Genomic DNA, 16267 nt, shown 5'->3' with positions numbered 1-16267 from the left:
ACTACCCAAGGACTTGTGGAGACTTGCAAAGTTGGGTAACCAAATCTTCACTTCACACCTCCAGCAACCTGGTTTCCCCTCTACCAAAGCCTCATTCTGTTACAGTAAACTTTATACTACAACGTACAGGTAGTTTGGAATCCGTATTTGTACAATAAGCACTGAAAATAAGGCTAAAATCAACAGAGTGTACGGCCAACATGCAGCGCGGCGGCAGTCTTCCCGTCACTCAACAAACATTTCCATTTTCACAGCTAAAAACATGTATACTACATTATTTTCAATCATATTACTTCCCAAAACATCACCGCGGCGTGCTTTTTATTCTGCCTTACGCCCGTCACTTTATTCTCGTTCCTGTCGGCCACTCGCACTGACTTGGAAGAGCTAGAACTCGCCATAATGTCACTTTGAAAGCCTGCGGTAAACTGACGCTAAACAGGGGCAAACCGTGCAAAAAAAAGCTAGTGTTACAACTGGGGAAACAAGCGTTTCCTATTAGCATAAACTGCTTGTGAGAGGAGAGCACAGATTTACAGTTCTGAGCAGTCAGAGCGCTGCCATGTATCACAGCCAGGCTGGCCGGGCCGTGGTGGTGGTGGTGGGGGGGGGGGGGGGGGGAACACGATACTTGGCAACAACGGAGGTCAGTAGTACAAAGGTAAAGTATGCTAATTGTAGCTAAAGGGTGGTGGTACTGATAGACAATACCAGCTGGAACATCCTTGCCCGCGTTTATTCAAAATTAACTCGAATCGCAAACGCGACGCTCCGCCGTTATGTCCTTTTTGGCGAGAGTCGCAAACGCGATGATCCGCGTTTAAGGGGTTAATGGATTCAAACGTACAGAAATGACAATGATTAAACAGATGTGTTGTGTGTCCTTGAATGCGAGGCCTTGGGGGGGGGGGAGGCTAGGATTATGACTGAAGTGTTAAGAGGAAGGATGCGACTGGAATGTACTGGTGTTGTAATGAGGAAAGGCAGAATGAGATGGTCTGGATATGTTGACAGAAGGGATGACAACTAGGTGCAGAAGGTGAGAAGTGTGAACACCGGGGGTTGAGCTGTGAGAGGCAAACCGAAAAAGACCTGGGACGTGGTCAAAGAGTGTGACCTCAGGGATAGGGGATTGAATAAGGAGGTGGCCAGAGACTGTGTAGCATGGACAGCTGCCATTAGGTGACCAACACCAAAGAATGAAAACAAGTTGGAGCCTTTATGAACAATAAGAACAAACAGCTACACAGCACAGTTGTGACATTCTCAGCACAACTTAAGCTCCACTGGTACTATGTCCAAGACCTCCACGCTTTAGCATGCCTGATTTCCTCTCTATGCCTGTTGCTGCTACTGTGCCTGCTTATACACACCAGTCAGTTCCCTTGACAGTGGGGATTTTCATTAAGGATTTTCAGCACTTCTCTCCTCATCTCAAACCCTGTCAAAACTGTCTCATACCTAAACACCATGGCAACTAATACTCCGTCAGCATCTGACAGTTAAAAAATGAGTGAAAGTAGAGAATATCTGCCTTCTTTGGTCCTACAAGTTTCATTAAATGTACTGGTTCCATGCATTTCTAACTTGATCAAGGAAAACAATGCCACTCAAACAATACTTAATGATATTTAACTTAATCTTGCATATACAGTAGTTACTAACTGTGATATCTTCTTAAACACCATTGATTTCACACAAAGAGCTAGTGCTCTTCTCAACCTCAGAGGGTTTGGATGTTGTTACTGCAGGAATATGTGGTGTATCGAGACTGGAGGCTGGGAAGGGATCATCATTGGCATAACCATCAGGGTTCTTTGTTTTCCAACGCCAGAAGTCTTCACCTGATGAATAAACAAGGATTATTTAACTGGAGTAAAAAATCAATAGCAAGTCAGTTCCAGGTCTGGCATATACTGAAATGCTTATAAACTACACTATTGTACTTCATAGGTTTCTGGTTCTTGCTTCAGTCAAGATTATTGAGAAAAAAAATCCAGGATAAAGACAATGATGATAATTAAGTGCAGTTTCATACAAAGCAAGACTTCATATGCAAGTGTTTAAAATTGGCTCCATTATATCCCACTGATGCTGGACTTATTAACACATCAAACTGCTTACCAAGCTAGCTGTTCATACACCCGAAGATGGGTTAAGCAACAGTTACTCTAAACTTTTATCATGTATTTATACACTCGACACTCAAGAGAAAAACTGTAATATTTAGTACACATAAAGTGCTGATTAAATTGTGTGATAAGGTGTAAGTTGTGGTCAGGTAGTTAGGAAGCAGACTGCTGAGCCTCAGATTGGGCTTTTCATTTCATTACAGCACATTACAGTACAGGTATACTTTGGATGAACGATGCAATTGGTTAACCCCTTACCCGAGGGCCATCACTACCAAGACGCTCATTACATAAGTACCATACCGCGAAACATCACTTCTGTGATCCAGGGATTTTTAAAAATTGCCCGGGCTTTCAAGTGCTGTCTTGTATCATCTATCAGTTCTGCCAGTGTGTAGCTATAAGCAGCGCTGCTAATACTGCTATTACTCGCATCCAGTGTTATCAATTTAGCCATTTTTCTGTGTTTGTCTCACCTCCCCACCTCCCCTCCCTTACTCCCTCCCCCACCTAGCTACAGCCTGGCCATGCAACGGAACTCCCGCCCAGTTTTTTTCCATTCACTTTTTCCATTCTCGAGGTGCTTTATTTGCTTTTTTAGTTAGTTCTTTTTACGGGGTGGGGCACTAACCCACCACCAACCCTTTTAGTCGCCTCGTACGACAAGCAGGGATACTGGGGGAGTATTCTTGAAACCCCCCTACCCCCAGGGGGTAAGAAACCACCGATAGCGACTGGTTTCGATCCCGGGCCTCACTATCCAGACCCAGTTATCTACCAGTGTTGGCCGGTGTAAGGATATTGAGGTTTGATCTCGAGAACAATCAAAGACCAAGATCAAACGGAAGTGTCAAATGGCAAGAGCACCAGGATTCGAACCAGCGCTTGCAACTGCCTGAGTACAGCAGCTTACCAAGGTGGAGGGAGGGAGAGGGAGGGGTAGACCGAGGATGAGGTGGAGGGATGGAGTTGAGAGGTATATGAAGGAGGGGGGGGGTGAGTTGGGGGGAGGGGAGTCAAATGGTGGGTGACAGAGTGACTTGGAGGCGTTTTGTCTGCGGCCACCCTTTGCGGGATTAGGGCGTCGGGCTATAGATAGATAGATAGATAGACTTTTTCCACTGAAATGTGCCCTATCCCCTATTCTCATACTAAAAATTATATATTAAAAAAAAAAAAGGGAAAAGGCTAATTGATACTGCCATTGGCCATCAAGTAGCTAATTTATCACCTAGCAACACCCCACATGCAGTTGATCGCTAATTTTCTCTGTTCATTACCCACTGAAATGTCCCTTATAACCTATTCTCATACTAAAAAAAAAAAAAAAGGCTAAGTGATACAGTCCTTACCTACAGACCTCGAGTTCAGAGTACGTGATCCTCATTGTAAGTGAGGACCTATTTTTTATTTAATTTTAGTGTATTTTTTAACAGTGACGCAAATTGATTTGACGGCGAATTGTCTCGGAACCCTAGTGTGCAACTCCTGCACCACTCGACATGCCACTTTCCTCACCACTCTCGTCACCAGTACTTTTGACACTTTCACTTGCTAATGCACTCACTTCATTCATAAACCCTTCAAAATCTATTTCTGACACCTCAGACATTGCATCATCCTCTTGGTCCTCCCCAGGAAATGGCTCATAGACAAGTCTCCACTCTCCATCACTGGTGGTTTAATTAACTTGTTTCTTCCTCGCTGTAGTCGTCTTCAGGTTATTCTAGCGTCACCCATAGCTGTCTTCATTGACCCTTTAACCGCGGGCATTGTTTTGACTCGACTGGCCCCCCCCCGCGGGGGTTCCAGCCAAAATGTAAACAAACTTTAAACCTTTATAATTCTGCACAAAATAAATCTAGAGCGAAAAACAAGGTACCATTAGAAAGTACTAAACTTCGGCTTTGCAATGATGTAGGTTTCATGATTTCATTGACTATCACTGGATGGGCAGTGCCATTAGAAGTGAGCGATCTAAAATCACTATTTTTCGCTCACACACCATTACCAAATGCCAACCTCATTCTGACAATAATACTATAAACATATATGAACACTGCACATATGATAAACACCCACTCTGTGTTCAATGAGGCAGGTAAAAGGCACTGTAATTGCCCGCACTTCACTGCCACATCAGCGCTGTTGTCACTCACAAAGCTGGACAGATACTGATGCGTGTTTGGTCAGGGGTGGGGTGGGGGGCCCGGGGGGGTGGGAGGAGGGAGGTGGGGGTCGGCTGGAGTGAAAGAACTTAATAGCTACTCTCCCTTGAAACAACTGGTGGCGGAAAAAACGTGCGGTATTCAAAATATTCACAAACATTCCAGAATGACACCCACGGTTTGGTCCAGTTTTTGCAATGTCATTCTGGAATGACACCCGCAGTTAAAGGGTTAATGACGGCGAATTGTCTTGTTATTGTTGTGATGGTGAACTGACGATGCCGAACTGTCCCGAAACTGAGTGGTGCAGGAGACAATTTGGCTGTTGTCCTCTTGGGTTAAGGTGAGCAGCCATATTCTTGTTAGTTTAGTTTAAGCCATATCCTTGTTGACTTAGTAAAGCCATCATCTTGTTGGTTAACTTTATCTTGGGTAATATGTCTTAGATAGTTTCCCTGTACAGTACAATACTTGGGACTGAAAGGAGTCTCAAGGGTTGCCCATGAACGGAGGTGCCGCCCATATGTAATTTTTCCCACAAGTTTATGTATTCAGAGTACAGTAATCCCGCATATTTCGCGGTAGTTACGTTCTCGTAACCCCCGCAAAAATCCAAATTTGCGATTACTCTATTAACAATTGAATCTTGCACTTGTGTCCACCATGCTATCCATCACACAGTCCATGTCCATACTGGTTGCGAGAGAATTCGTGGTCAGACAATTCCCTTTCAAAACATGGACGATTCCCCGCCATTCTATAAATATACTTATTATTAATTAATCAATTCTTTTATAAATATACTTATTATTAATTAATTGATACTTTAATAACTATATTTCAGGGGGATCCAGCAAAGTCTATGTTCAATAGCGTAGGCTCTGGATATTATTTATTAGTAGCACCTTTAGTCAATAATTAACTTGTTTCTTCCTCGCTGTAGTCGCCTTTGAATTATATTTTAGCGTCGTCCATAGCTATCTTCATTAATGAAGGCGAATTGTCTTGTTTTTGTTGTGTCGGTGATTTGCCTTGACGGCGAATTGTCCCGAAACCTCCATACTCATCCCGAAATACCTTCTTACAAGATTGAAAGTACATACTCCATTATAAAGGAAAAACGTAAACACCATACTGTAATACACAATTATCAACACATTTATTCACAAAACAGTACAAAATAAAAAGATGCAGTAACTGGTGATAGCAAACACTCGCATGGTCGCATGTCCCCCCCCTCACACAGTCGCACCTCCCCCGACCACTGCCAGCTATTTACTGTTTGCTGCCAGCCACCAATGCCACTCGAAGACTCACAATCTGACAAAATGATTTTTCAATCATTACACCACAAGTTAAGTTGAAATTATTAAACTTGTTACCTGACTTTTTTGCTCAGTATCACGTACTGTACATATTTTTTTTTTTTCCCAAGGTGTGCACCACATAAAACTTTAATTCACGTCTATAAGTACAGTAATACTTTTAGTTAATGTCTGTTTGTTATCATTTTATATACCTTTAGTTACAGAAGAGTTTCACTCAGAGACATCAGACGAGGCAGGGGAGTTAGGAGAGGGATCGTCAGCTGACTCGTCCTCCATGCGTGGTGAGGCAGGAGAGGATGAGTTGCCGGATGTGATGGCAGGGCAGATGCAGGGCTGCGTTGGTTTTTCTTTGAGAAAAACATAGTTATTGGAAGTTGCTCCCTTTCACGTTTCATCTCCTTCATTATTTCATGGTAGGGAGCAAACACAGCTTCCATCCCATTCTTCACTTTTAATGCCCTGTCCAGTGATGGGTCATACGACATTAGCAGGGAGATGGTATGCCTCATACTGCGAGTAATTTCCCCAAGCTTTTCTAGTGTCCACGCCTCTGGTAATTCATTTCTACCAGATTCCTCTTCCTCTTCTTCATTGAGCAGTTCTTCCAATTCTTGTGTCGTCAGTTCTTCTCCTGCATTCCCCAGCAGTTCCTCCCGAATTTCATTTTCTTGCAGGTCAGAAAACCCTTCACCTCCGACAGTCCTCGAGAGATTTTTAATTCTTACAAGTTCAGCATCAACAGTTGGGAATCCTGCAAAGTCATTCACGACTGAAGGACACAATTTCTTCCAACAGGAGTTGATGCAGCTAGCAGAGAGTTCCTCATGGCACTGTTGAATTAACATGATGCAGTCAGCTATGTTGAATTTCTTCCACCACATTTTGATGTTATCTCCTTCTTCTATGGTGTGTCTAATCATAGCAAAGCTTCGTGCCACGTATTTTGCCTTGAAAACAGCAATGATGCCCTGATCAAGTGGCTGAATGAGTGATGTGGTGTTCTTTGGTAGAAAAACTACCTTGATGTTAGGGTGTGCAAATTTAATTGATTCAGGGTGACCTGGGCAGTTATCTATTACCAGCAGCACTTTAAAGTCTATCCCCTTTGCCTTCAAGTATCTTTCAACCTCGGGAACAAAACAGTTATGGAACCAGTCACTGAACAATGCTGCCGTCATCCACGCTTTCTTGTTGCTATGATAAAACACTGGCAGCTGATTTAAGTCTTTCCCTTTAAGTGCATGTGGTTTTTTAGCCCTGTATAGCAGCATAGGCGTGATCATATGACCAGCTGCGTTCCCACAGAATAGCAGCGATACTCTGTCTCTGTCCTTCTGAGCTTTAAATCAAGGTGCCTGTCTCTCCTCTCGAGATATAAAAGTTCTGCTGGGCATTTTTTTCCATCACAGCCCAGTCTCATCGGCATTGAAAACTTGTTCTGGCAGATATCCTTTGTCCTTCACTAATTTTTCAAATTCTGCTGGATACGTTTCTGCTGCCACATGATCAGCAGAGGCTGATTCGCCAGTAATCCTGAGATTGTGGAGTGAGAATCTCTTCTTAAAGTTCTCAAACCAGCCTTTGCTAGCCATAAATGTGTGCTTCCCATCTCTCACTCCATCACTGAAATGATTGTACAAATCCTTGGCCTTTTCTCTTATCGAATTTGTGTCAACAGGAATATGTCAGTGGTTCAAATCTTCAATCCATATGTTCAGCGCCTTTTCCATTTTAATCAGAGCATTATCACGAACATGTTGTGACACCTTTGCTGACGTTGATGCACAGCTAGCAACTGCATGTCTTATTTCTTTTTCACTTTTCTTAATGTAACGCACTGTTGATTCGTTCACTCCATACTCACGACTACATGCGGCATAGCTCATGCCACTTCTTAGCTTGTCCAGTAACACAATTTTCTCTGCTAAGGTCATAACTTTTCTTGATTTGTCACTTTGGAGTTCTTACTGACTGTATTATTAGCCTTCAGTGAGGCTGGCTTACGTCCTGGGGCCATGTGGAAAGCACGTGGGAGGCAATTGGCTTGTATCAAAGTGTGGTTACAAGTGCACCAAGCAGGTGAGGCAGACAGGCGTGGACTGAGGGAGGTAGGGCAGAGGGACCGCGGGAAAGGGATAGACGGTGGAGTGAGTTTACCGCGCTACAATTGGAAACGGCAGGAATTTCAAATTTTTTGTTTTCCGTATATTCAAGGATATTTTAATTGAACTTATTAATGCTAAGGAAATCTGCGAGAGGGCAAAACCGTAAAAAAAAAATCCGTGAAACATACGGGATTACTGTAGGTGAATTCCTAAGTACTAGGGGGTTGTACTGTACTTCCACTGACCTGGAAATGGCTAATTTATCATATATTGTCTACATTTCCTGCTATCCCAGCGGGAGGAGCACGTCTCGGTCCAGCCATCCCCGTGGGTAAGGGGTTAAGGAAAAACCCATTGCTAGGCAGGGTATCATTTATCGGGGTAGATTTAACATGTAAAGAATAGGGATGAGTTTTTGAGCCTTGGGTTCCCCCTCCCCAACCTAGACATAAACCCACCCAAAAGAGTTCAAAATCAAGTTTTTAGCTCATCTAAACCCCCAAATAGCTTTAAATCAAGCTTAGCTATGCCTAAAAGCATTTATACTGCACCTAAACCCAAAAATAAAATCTGAAAATCATAAAAAAAAAAAATCAAACTTCGTAAACTGTACCCCAAAATGATGATGTTCACCCCATCTATGACTAAAACACATTAATCTAAGTCTAAAAGCAGTTCATAAATCAACCTAAACACAATATTTAAGTCTAAAATATCATCAAAATCAGTAAAAAAAAAAAAAAAAAATCTAAACATCGTTAAACTGAGGTTTGGCCATCGTCAGGCAGGGTGTGGTGGTATTTCTACCCCCATCGCTAAGCCGGGGTATCGCATCTTGGGGTATCATCTCTTGGGTATACCTGTGCACAGATTGTACACAATACCCACTGGTGCTTCACAAAGTCACCCCTGCCAATATAGTCTTACAAATGACTAGGACAGACCTAGTACTTGTACACCCATGAGCAATAGCTCACCAACAGTCCTCGCCAGGCGTATGTTTTCAAACATAGCCCATAGAGGGCGCAGCACTCGTCCACCAGTGCAGGGGAGAAGAAAGGATGGGGAGGAAGAGGGAGGCAACAAGACAGGGGAGAGAGAGAGCCTGTGGCGGTGGTAAGTGCCACATAATGGGTGTTTTGTTGTTATTATCATTATTATGAGATAAGTATAAGAAAGAAGGATGTAATCCAGCGTTAGCCCTTAGAAAACGGCTGACATCTTCTTTATTTTTTCAAATTCTAGACACTTCTTCTTGTGTGACAGAAGCACTAGTGATGTCGAAAGGCTAAAGGTTTGATAAAGTCAAGCAAGCCATAAACAACAGTTTGAATTCGATCCAGATGATCAAAGATATGACAAGAAAATTCCCATCGATTAAGGCTTAATTAAGAAATTAATTTAATTGTGTCAGGTAATGTGAAAGTAGACTGTGAGGTAGAAGGGTGTAAACTAAGAGGTAAGGAGAGAGAGAGAGAGAGAAACAACATGAGAAACACACACAGGGCAATGCCTTGTTTGGTGGTAGGTATTTGAGAATCATATGATTACATACAGTACTTCGGAAATGGAAGGGTGAAGATGGCAGAATAATTTTATTGTTGATAGGCATTATGTATAATTGCCACTCCAACTAATGGGGATTGGTTGATCACTTTGGAGCATGGCAATGCTACTGGTCGTACAGAAATGGTACAGTATATATGTATGTAATGTCAGTAACGTAAAAATGCAGCACTGACCCTCCCTTTTCATCATCAAAATAATAAAGATTATTATGTTTAATACCTAGTAATGTTATTATCATAACGGATAAAGCTTCTTTCATTTCTGAAGTACAGTATGTAATTATATGATTCACAAATACTTGCCACCAAACCAGGCATTGCCTTTTATATGTTCCACTTGCTAACTCCTTGTCCCCCCCCCCTCTCTCTCTCTCTCTCTCTCCTTGCCTCTTAGTTTACAGCCTTCTACCTTGCAGTCTACCTTCACATTATCTGACACTATCTATCTATCTATCTATCTATAGCCCGACGCCCTAATCCCGCAAAGGGTGGCCGCAGACAAAACGCCTCCAAGTCACTCTGTCACCCACCATTTGACTCCCCTCCCCCCAACTCACCCCCCCCTCCCTTATATACCTCTCAACTCCATCCCTCCACCTCATCCTCGGTCTACCCCTCCCTCTCCCTCCCTCCACCTCACCCACATACACCCTCTTAGTCAGTCTTTCACTCTCCATCCTCTCCACATTATCTGACACGATTAAATTAATTTCTTACTTCCTTAAGCCTTAGACGATGGATATTTTCTTGACGTGCCTTTGATCATCTGGATCAAATTCAAACTGTTGTTTATGAGTTGCTAGACTTTATCAAACCTTCAGCCTTTCGACATCACTAGTGCTTCCGTCACACAAGAAAGTGTCTAGAATTAAAAATAATACAGAAGATATCAGCCGTTTTCTAAGGGCTAATGCTGACTTAAGTCCTTCATTCTTTTACCTATTTCATAATAACTATAATAATAATAATAATAATAATAATAATAATAATCTATCTATCTATCTATTGCCAGATGCCATAATCTCTTAAGAGGTGGCCATTTGACTTTGAGTTATTGGTTTTATGGGGAGGGGCACTAACCCTCCACCAACCCACTTGTTGACACGTGGGGAGCACGTATGGGTTGGTTATATGGTTACCACCCAGCATTGTAAATGGTTTCTTGGCTTACAGGAAACCATTTGGCTTGTCACTCAATGTAAAGCCACCTGTAAAGGAAAGAAGAGCAATAAGAAATGACAGGAAAGATGGGAGATATAGGAAGGGAGGAGGGCAGGCAAAGAAAAAGCATGATAAAGGATAAGGAAGATGTAGGCAGCACTACATCAAGTGAGTGGATGATGGTCGCCACCACCTACCACCAATAATAATAATAATAATAATAATAATAACAGTAATAATAATAAAATATCCAATATGTGGCACTTACCATTGCCACAGGCTCTCTCTCTCCCCTGTCTTGTTGCCTCCCTCCTCCTCCCCCTGTCCTCCCTTCTCTCTTACTCTGATGGACGAGTGCTGCACCCTCTATGGGCTATGTTTGAAAACATATGGCCGGCAGGGACTGTTGGCAAACTTTTGGTCATGGGTGTACATTTCAATACAGGCAGCTTTGCTTGTATGCTCAGGGATGATTGGGTGTGTGCACTAGCCACCTGCTACATATTCTTATCCCATTTGTGGTGCTGGAGAGGACACCTTCATGTGGTGGCACTGATATAATCGGATGATTCCGCTGTCGAGTCATACAAATGTCCCTCAGTCACTCCATATCCCTCAAAAGGAGGAGGATGCACTGCAGGGTAAGAGCAGCTTCAACCTATAGTTAAGCAGGTTCACACTTCTAATGATCTAGGGCTACACAATACTGTACTACTGTATGGCTACTACTGCGACAAACTCATGCAGTTTGGACACAAACTGAATCACCATTCTGCGTTTGTGAACTGCCTGGCCATAAAACTTTGGAAGTATCTAATATGAAATGTTTTCTGGGGATGTGCATCATATTCTCATACATCAAAGAGAGCATTAAGTTAACCCCTACAAGACGGGCATCGGAATTTTTTGACATACACTTAGGATGGGAATGATCGGCAGGTGCAATATATTGGGGGGGTTTGTGAGAGGGGTGGTTGGGGTTGGGGGTAGGGTGCAGGTGGGGGTAGTTGGGGTGTGGAGTGGGGTGTGTATGAAGGGTTGGGAGATGGGGGAGGATAGAGGATGAGGGTACAGGGTTGGAAGTAGGGGGTGAGGGATGGTTGGGGTGGTAGGGGGTAGTGGGGGATGGGGTTCTGGTGGGGGGGTGGAGGGTGGGGTGGGGGGTCGAGGGGTGGTGGGGGGTCGAGGGGTGGTGGGGGGTCAGCGGTGGATGGGTGGGATGGAGTGTGGGTGAGGTGGTAGGGGGATAGGGGGTGGGATGGGGGATGGTGGGGGCATGACCACATACGCGGACACCTGTCTTTTTGGCCCTAGTACCCTCAGACAACATAGGCAGACACCCATCTTTTAGGGGTAAAAAAATAATAATAATAATAATAAAATAAACAAAATATCTGAAAATCTATCAAATATCCTGGGGGTAGGGGGGTTTTCAAGAATACTCCCCCAGTATCCCTGCTTGTCGTAAAAGGCGACTAAAAGGGTTGGCGGAGGGTAAGTGCCCCTCCCCGGAAAACAACTAACTAAAAAAACAAACAAGAAGCCTCGGACAAGGACTGACCAAACGATGACGACCCAGGACCGGATAAAGGACTTGGTAATGAGTACATGGAATGTAAGAGGAGCGAATGATGAGGTGAAAGAAAGAAAGATTGTCCAGGTGCTTGAGGGTGCGAAAGTGGATGTATGTGGAATAACTGAAACAAAATGGTGAGGAGAAAGTGTGAGAGAATGGGAGTATGGATGGGGTATATGTGCAGGAGTAGATGAGAATGAGAGGGCAAAGGAAGGAGTGTGTATAGTTGTGAGTAAAAGATGAAAGCAGGGCATAAGACAGTATGGATCAGTTGGGTCAAGGATTGTGTGGGTAAAGTTGAAAGTTGGAATATAAATGTGGGCGATTGTGTGTGTGTATGCGCCAACGCAAGATTGTGCTAGAAGAGTGAGAGAAGAGTTCTGGACAAATGTGGAAGTGTGCATGGAAAAGTTTGGAAGGAATGAGAGAGTGTTTTTGATTGGTGATATGAATGGTAAAGTTGGTAATGTGAAGGTGGATGGAATAGTTGGTGAGTGGGGTGTGCCTGCTGAGATAGATGAGAATGGGAGTGCGTTAGTGGACATTTGTGCTGGGAGGGGGTTGGTGATAGCCAATACCCTCTTCAGGCATAAAATGATCCACAGGTATACATGGCGAGTGATGAGAAGGGTGGGTGGTGAACTGAATGAAAGGAAGGCAATGATTGATTATCTGTGTGTGGATGAAAGGATGCGAAGATGTGTAAAGGATGCAAGAGTGTATAGAGGTTGGGGGAGTGGACTTTCTGACCACTACTTGGTGGTGGCCAGAATTAGGATGCAAGTAAGATGGAGGAATAGAAGAAGGGAAAGACGAGAGGAAGGAGTAGTTGCAAGGAGAGTGGAAAGGTTACAAGAGGATGAGAAAAAGGCAGAGTATAAGAGAGAAGTGGAGGAACGATTGGGCAAATATGAATTGGAGCAGATGGGAGACGTGGAAGGTGTGTGTAAGATATTTACAGAAGAAATATGTGCAGCATGTGATGTGGTGTGCGGAAGGAAGAGAAGACGGAGGGGGGTGCAAGGAACAGCGTGGTGGACTGAAGAGGTGAAACAGGCTGTGGCACAAAAGAAGAAAGCATACAATGAATGGATGAGAAATAGGGGCGTGGAAGAAGTTGAGAGGCGGAAGAGAGAGTTATATGTGGAAAGGAAGAGAGAGGTGAAAAGATTAGTAAGAGAGAGTAAGAAGAGAGTGGATGAGGAATTTGGAAGGAATTTGAGTGTAAAGTGGAGGGACTGTAAGAAAATGTTCTGGAGAGAAGTGAAAAGAGTAAGACAGGGTGGAAGTGAAGATAGCAGGGGAGTGAAAGATAAAAATGGTAGATTACTAGTGGAGAAGGGAGAAAAAGTGAGCAGATGGAGAGAACACTTTAAGGAATTGTTGAACGTAGAGGATGGAAGTAATGCGGGTATAAGTGGCTGGGGAATGGCTGGGAGAAGGAGGGAGGTGAGAAGACAGGAAGAAATCAGTAGGATAGAAGTTGTGGAAGCAATGAAGAAAGTTAAATCGGGGAAAGCCCCAGGAATTGATGGAGTGTGTGGTGAAATGCTGAAGCATGGGGAGAGATAGTAGTAGAATGGATGTGGAAGATGTGCAGATTGGCCTGGGAGGAAGGTAGAGTCCCGGAGGATTGGAAGTCAGGTATAATTATTCCCTTGTACAAAGGAAAAGGGGAAAAAGAAGTGTGTGGTAATCATAGGGGCATTTGTCTTCTTAGTATAATAGGAAAAGTGTATGGTAGGATACTTATTGACAGAGTTAGAGAAAGAACAGAGAAATTAGTTGGAGAAGAACAGGGAGGCTTTAGGAAGGGAAGAGGTTGTGTAGATCAGATATTCATTCTTAGATCTTTAGTGGAAAAGTTTCTAGAGAAGGAAAAGAAGTTGTATGAGGCTTTCATGGATTTGGAGAAAGCATATGACAGGGTGGATAGACAAGGATTGTGGAAAGTGTTAAGAATATATGGAGTAGATGGGAAGTTGTTGAATGCTGTGAAGAGTATGTACGATGGTGCGAAGGCTGCAGTGCGTGTGGATGGTGAACTAAGTGAATTTTTCTCTTTGAAAGTTGGGTTGAAACAGGGATGTGTCATGTCTCCATGGTTGTTCAATCTGTACATGGGTGGGGTAATAAAAGAGGTACAAGGTAGGGTAGTGGATGTTGGAGTGGCCCTGGTGAGAGAGGATAGTGTTTGGAAACTCCCTGTACTGTTGTCTGCAGATGATACTGCGTTGTTGAGTGAAGACGAAGGGGAGCTGCAAGGCTTGGTGGATGAGTTTGAGAGAGTGTGTAAGAAACGGAACCTAAAGGTGAATGTAGGGAAAAGTAAAGTGATGGTCTTTGAGAGAGGTGAAGTCAGTGAATGTACAGCGAGGTTGGATGGTGAGGAATTGGAAAATGTGAGTATGTTTAAGTACTTGGGTAGTGTGATGAGTAAGGATGGAGGTTTGGAGGGTAAAGTGCTTGAAAGGGTACAGCAGGGAAGAAAGGTTCCTGGTTCTTTGAAAGCAGTGATAAGAAACAGGGAAGTGAGCACAGAAGTGAAAAAGTTACTACATGACAGTATTGTGATACCAACTCTAACGTATGGATGTGAACCTTGGACGTTGTTGGAAGGACACAAGTCAAGAGTGAGAGCAGTGGAAATGAGTTATTTAAGAGGAGCCTGTGGAGTCACATGGAGAGACAGGCTGACGAATGAGGATATAAAGGAGTGTTGTGGTGTGGATGTGATAGGAAGCGTTATGAAGAACACACTGAGGTGGTTTGGCCATGTGGAGAGGATGGAGGGTGAAAGACTGACAAAGAGAGTGTATGTGAGTGAGGTGGAGGGGGGAAGAGGGAGGGGGAGGCCGAGGATGAGATGGAGGGATGGGGTGGAGAGGTATATGAGAGAGGCGGGTGTGAGTTGGGAGCAGGGCAGTGAAATGGCGGGGTACAGGGCGACTTGGAGGTGATTTGTTTGTGGCCACCCCAAACAGGATTGAGACGTCTGGCAATAGATAGATAGATAGACCTACTCCATTGCTTCAATACCTTCACCCATATCATCCAAAAGTATATACAGTATTTCCGTAAGTATATATATTTATTTATTTATTTGAGATGCAACAACTCTGTACCTTTTAAACAATAAATATTTCAGTTCAAATTCAACTTCCTCAAATTCATTGTCTGTTTGGGTGAAACACAGATACATACTCATTTACAAGAAACAAAACTACACAGGGCACAGAAAACACCAACATTTCATAACTTCACCACCATTTGACAAGAGCAGGCCGACAGAGGTGGCAGTGGACTCATCACCCTGGTTCACGAATCCATCAACTTTGCAGATACCAGTCCACACACAAAGTCACTTCTCGCCCCACATGACACCACAACAGAAATACAATCAATTAAAATACACACTGGTAACAAATCACACATAAAAATCACTAACACATACATTCCCTCCCAATCGTCCCCCACAGCACCACATAATTTCTCTCCACAGATACACCACACCACTAAGATACCCAACATCATCCTGGGTGGTGATTTCAGCGCTAAGTCATCGGCCTGGCATGTCAACAACCCTGACACAGACAGAGGGCTGGTACTATAATCCCAGACAGATAATCTTTTCATATTGAACAATCTAGATCAACATCCACATCCCACCCCAAGCCCTCTTCCTCCCATCATCCCCAGACATCACCTTCTGCTCCCCAAACCTCGCCCTCACTACATCCTGGAGAGTGGTCAAAACCCTAGGTTCTGATAACCTGCCACTCATCATCACTATCAAAACCAGAATCACCCCAGCAGGCCACAGACACACATACACTAATTATAAGAGAGCCAACTGGGAGGCTTTTGCAAATGAAACAGAACAACATCTCGAAACATTAAACAGTACACCCAAAACAAACATCAACACTTCTGTGCACACTTTCAATACAATTATACAAAACACAGACAAAAGACACATCCCTAGGGGCAACAGAAAGAGAACAACCCCAACTTCATACCAGAAATTCAAGGCCTCATCAGTCAACGGGACACACTGCGACACTCCCCAACACCCTATACACAAGACACTGTACAACAAATACAAGAACTCAACACTCAAATAAACAATAAAATATCAGAACAACAAACACTAAACTGGACTAATTATCTCCAAACACTTGACAACAAAATAAACACCAGTAAACTCTACAAAACACTACACAACATCA

The 16267-nt window shown here is 43.5% G+C and overlaps 1 protein-coding gene across 2 annotated transcripts in view; it reads right to left on the bottom strand.

The window, feature by feature from the left end:
• Positions 1–1676: 1676 nt before the first annotated feature.
• The window catches only part of LOC145396068 (UDP-glucose 4-epimerase-like), a 258329-nt gene continuing 243738 nt past the window's right edge, over positions 1677–16267 (bottom strand). For both annotated transcript variants that reach the window (XM_080269533.1, XM_080269534.1), the window contains exon 8: positions 1677–1844. In XM_080269533.1, the coding sequence (XP_080125659.1) occupies positions 1678–1844 (167 nt within the window). In that variant the 3' untranslated portion in view covers position 1677. The remainder of the gene's footprint in view (positions 1845–16267) is intronic.

The sequence above is a fragment of the Coenobita brevimanus genome, chromosome 34, assembly GCF_032717465.1.
Source record: "Coenobita brevimanus isolate Jiangsu-jjx chromosome 34, ASM3271746v2, whole genome shotgun sequence".
Taxonomy (NCBI): domain Eukaryota; kingdom Metazoa; phylum Arthropoda; class Malacostraca; order Decapoda; family Coenobitidae; genus Coenobita; species Coenobita brevimanus.
Note: the sequence above shows the minus strand (reverse complement) of the source record. Positions and strands in the feature narration are given on the sequence as shown.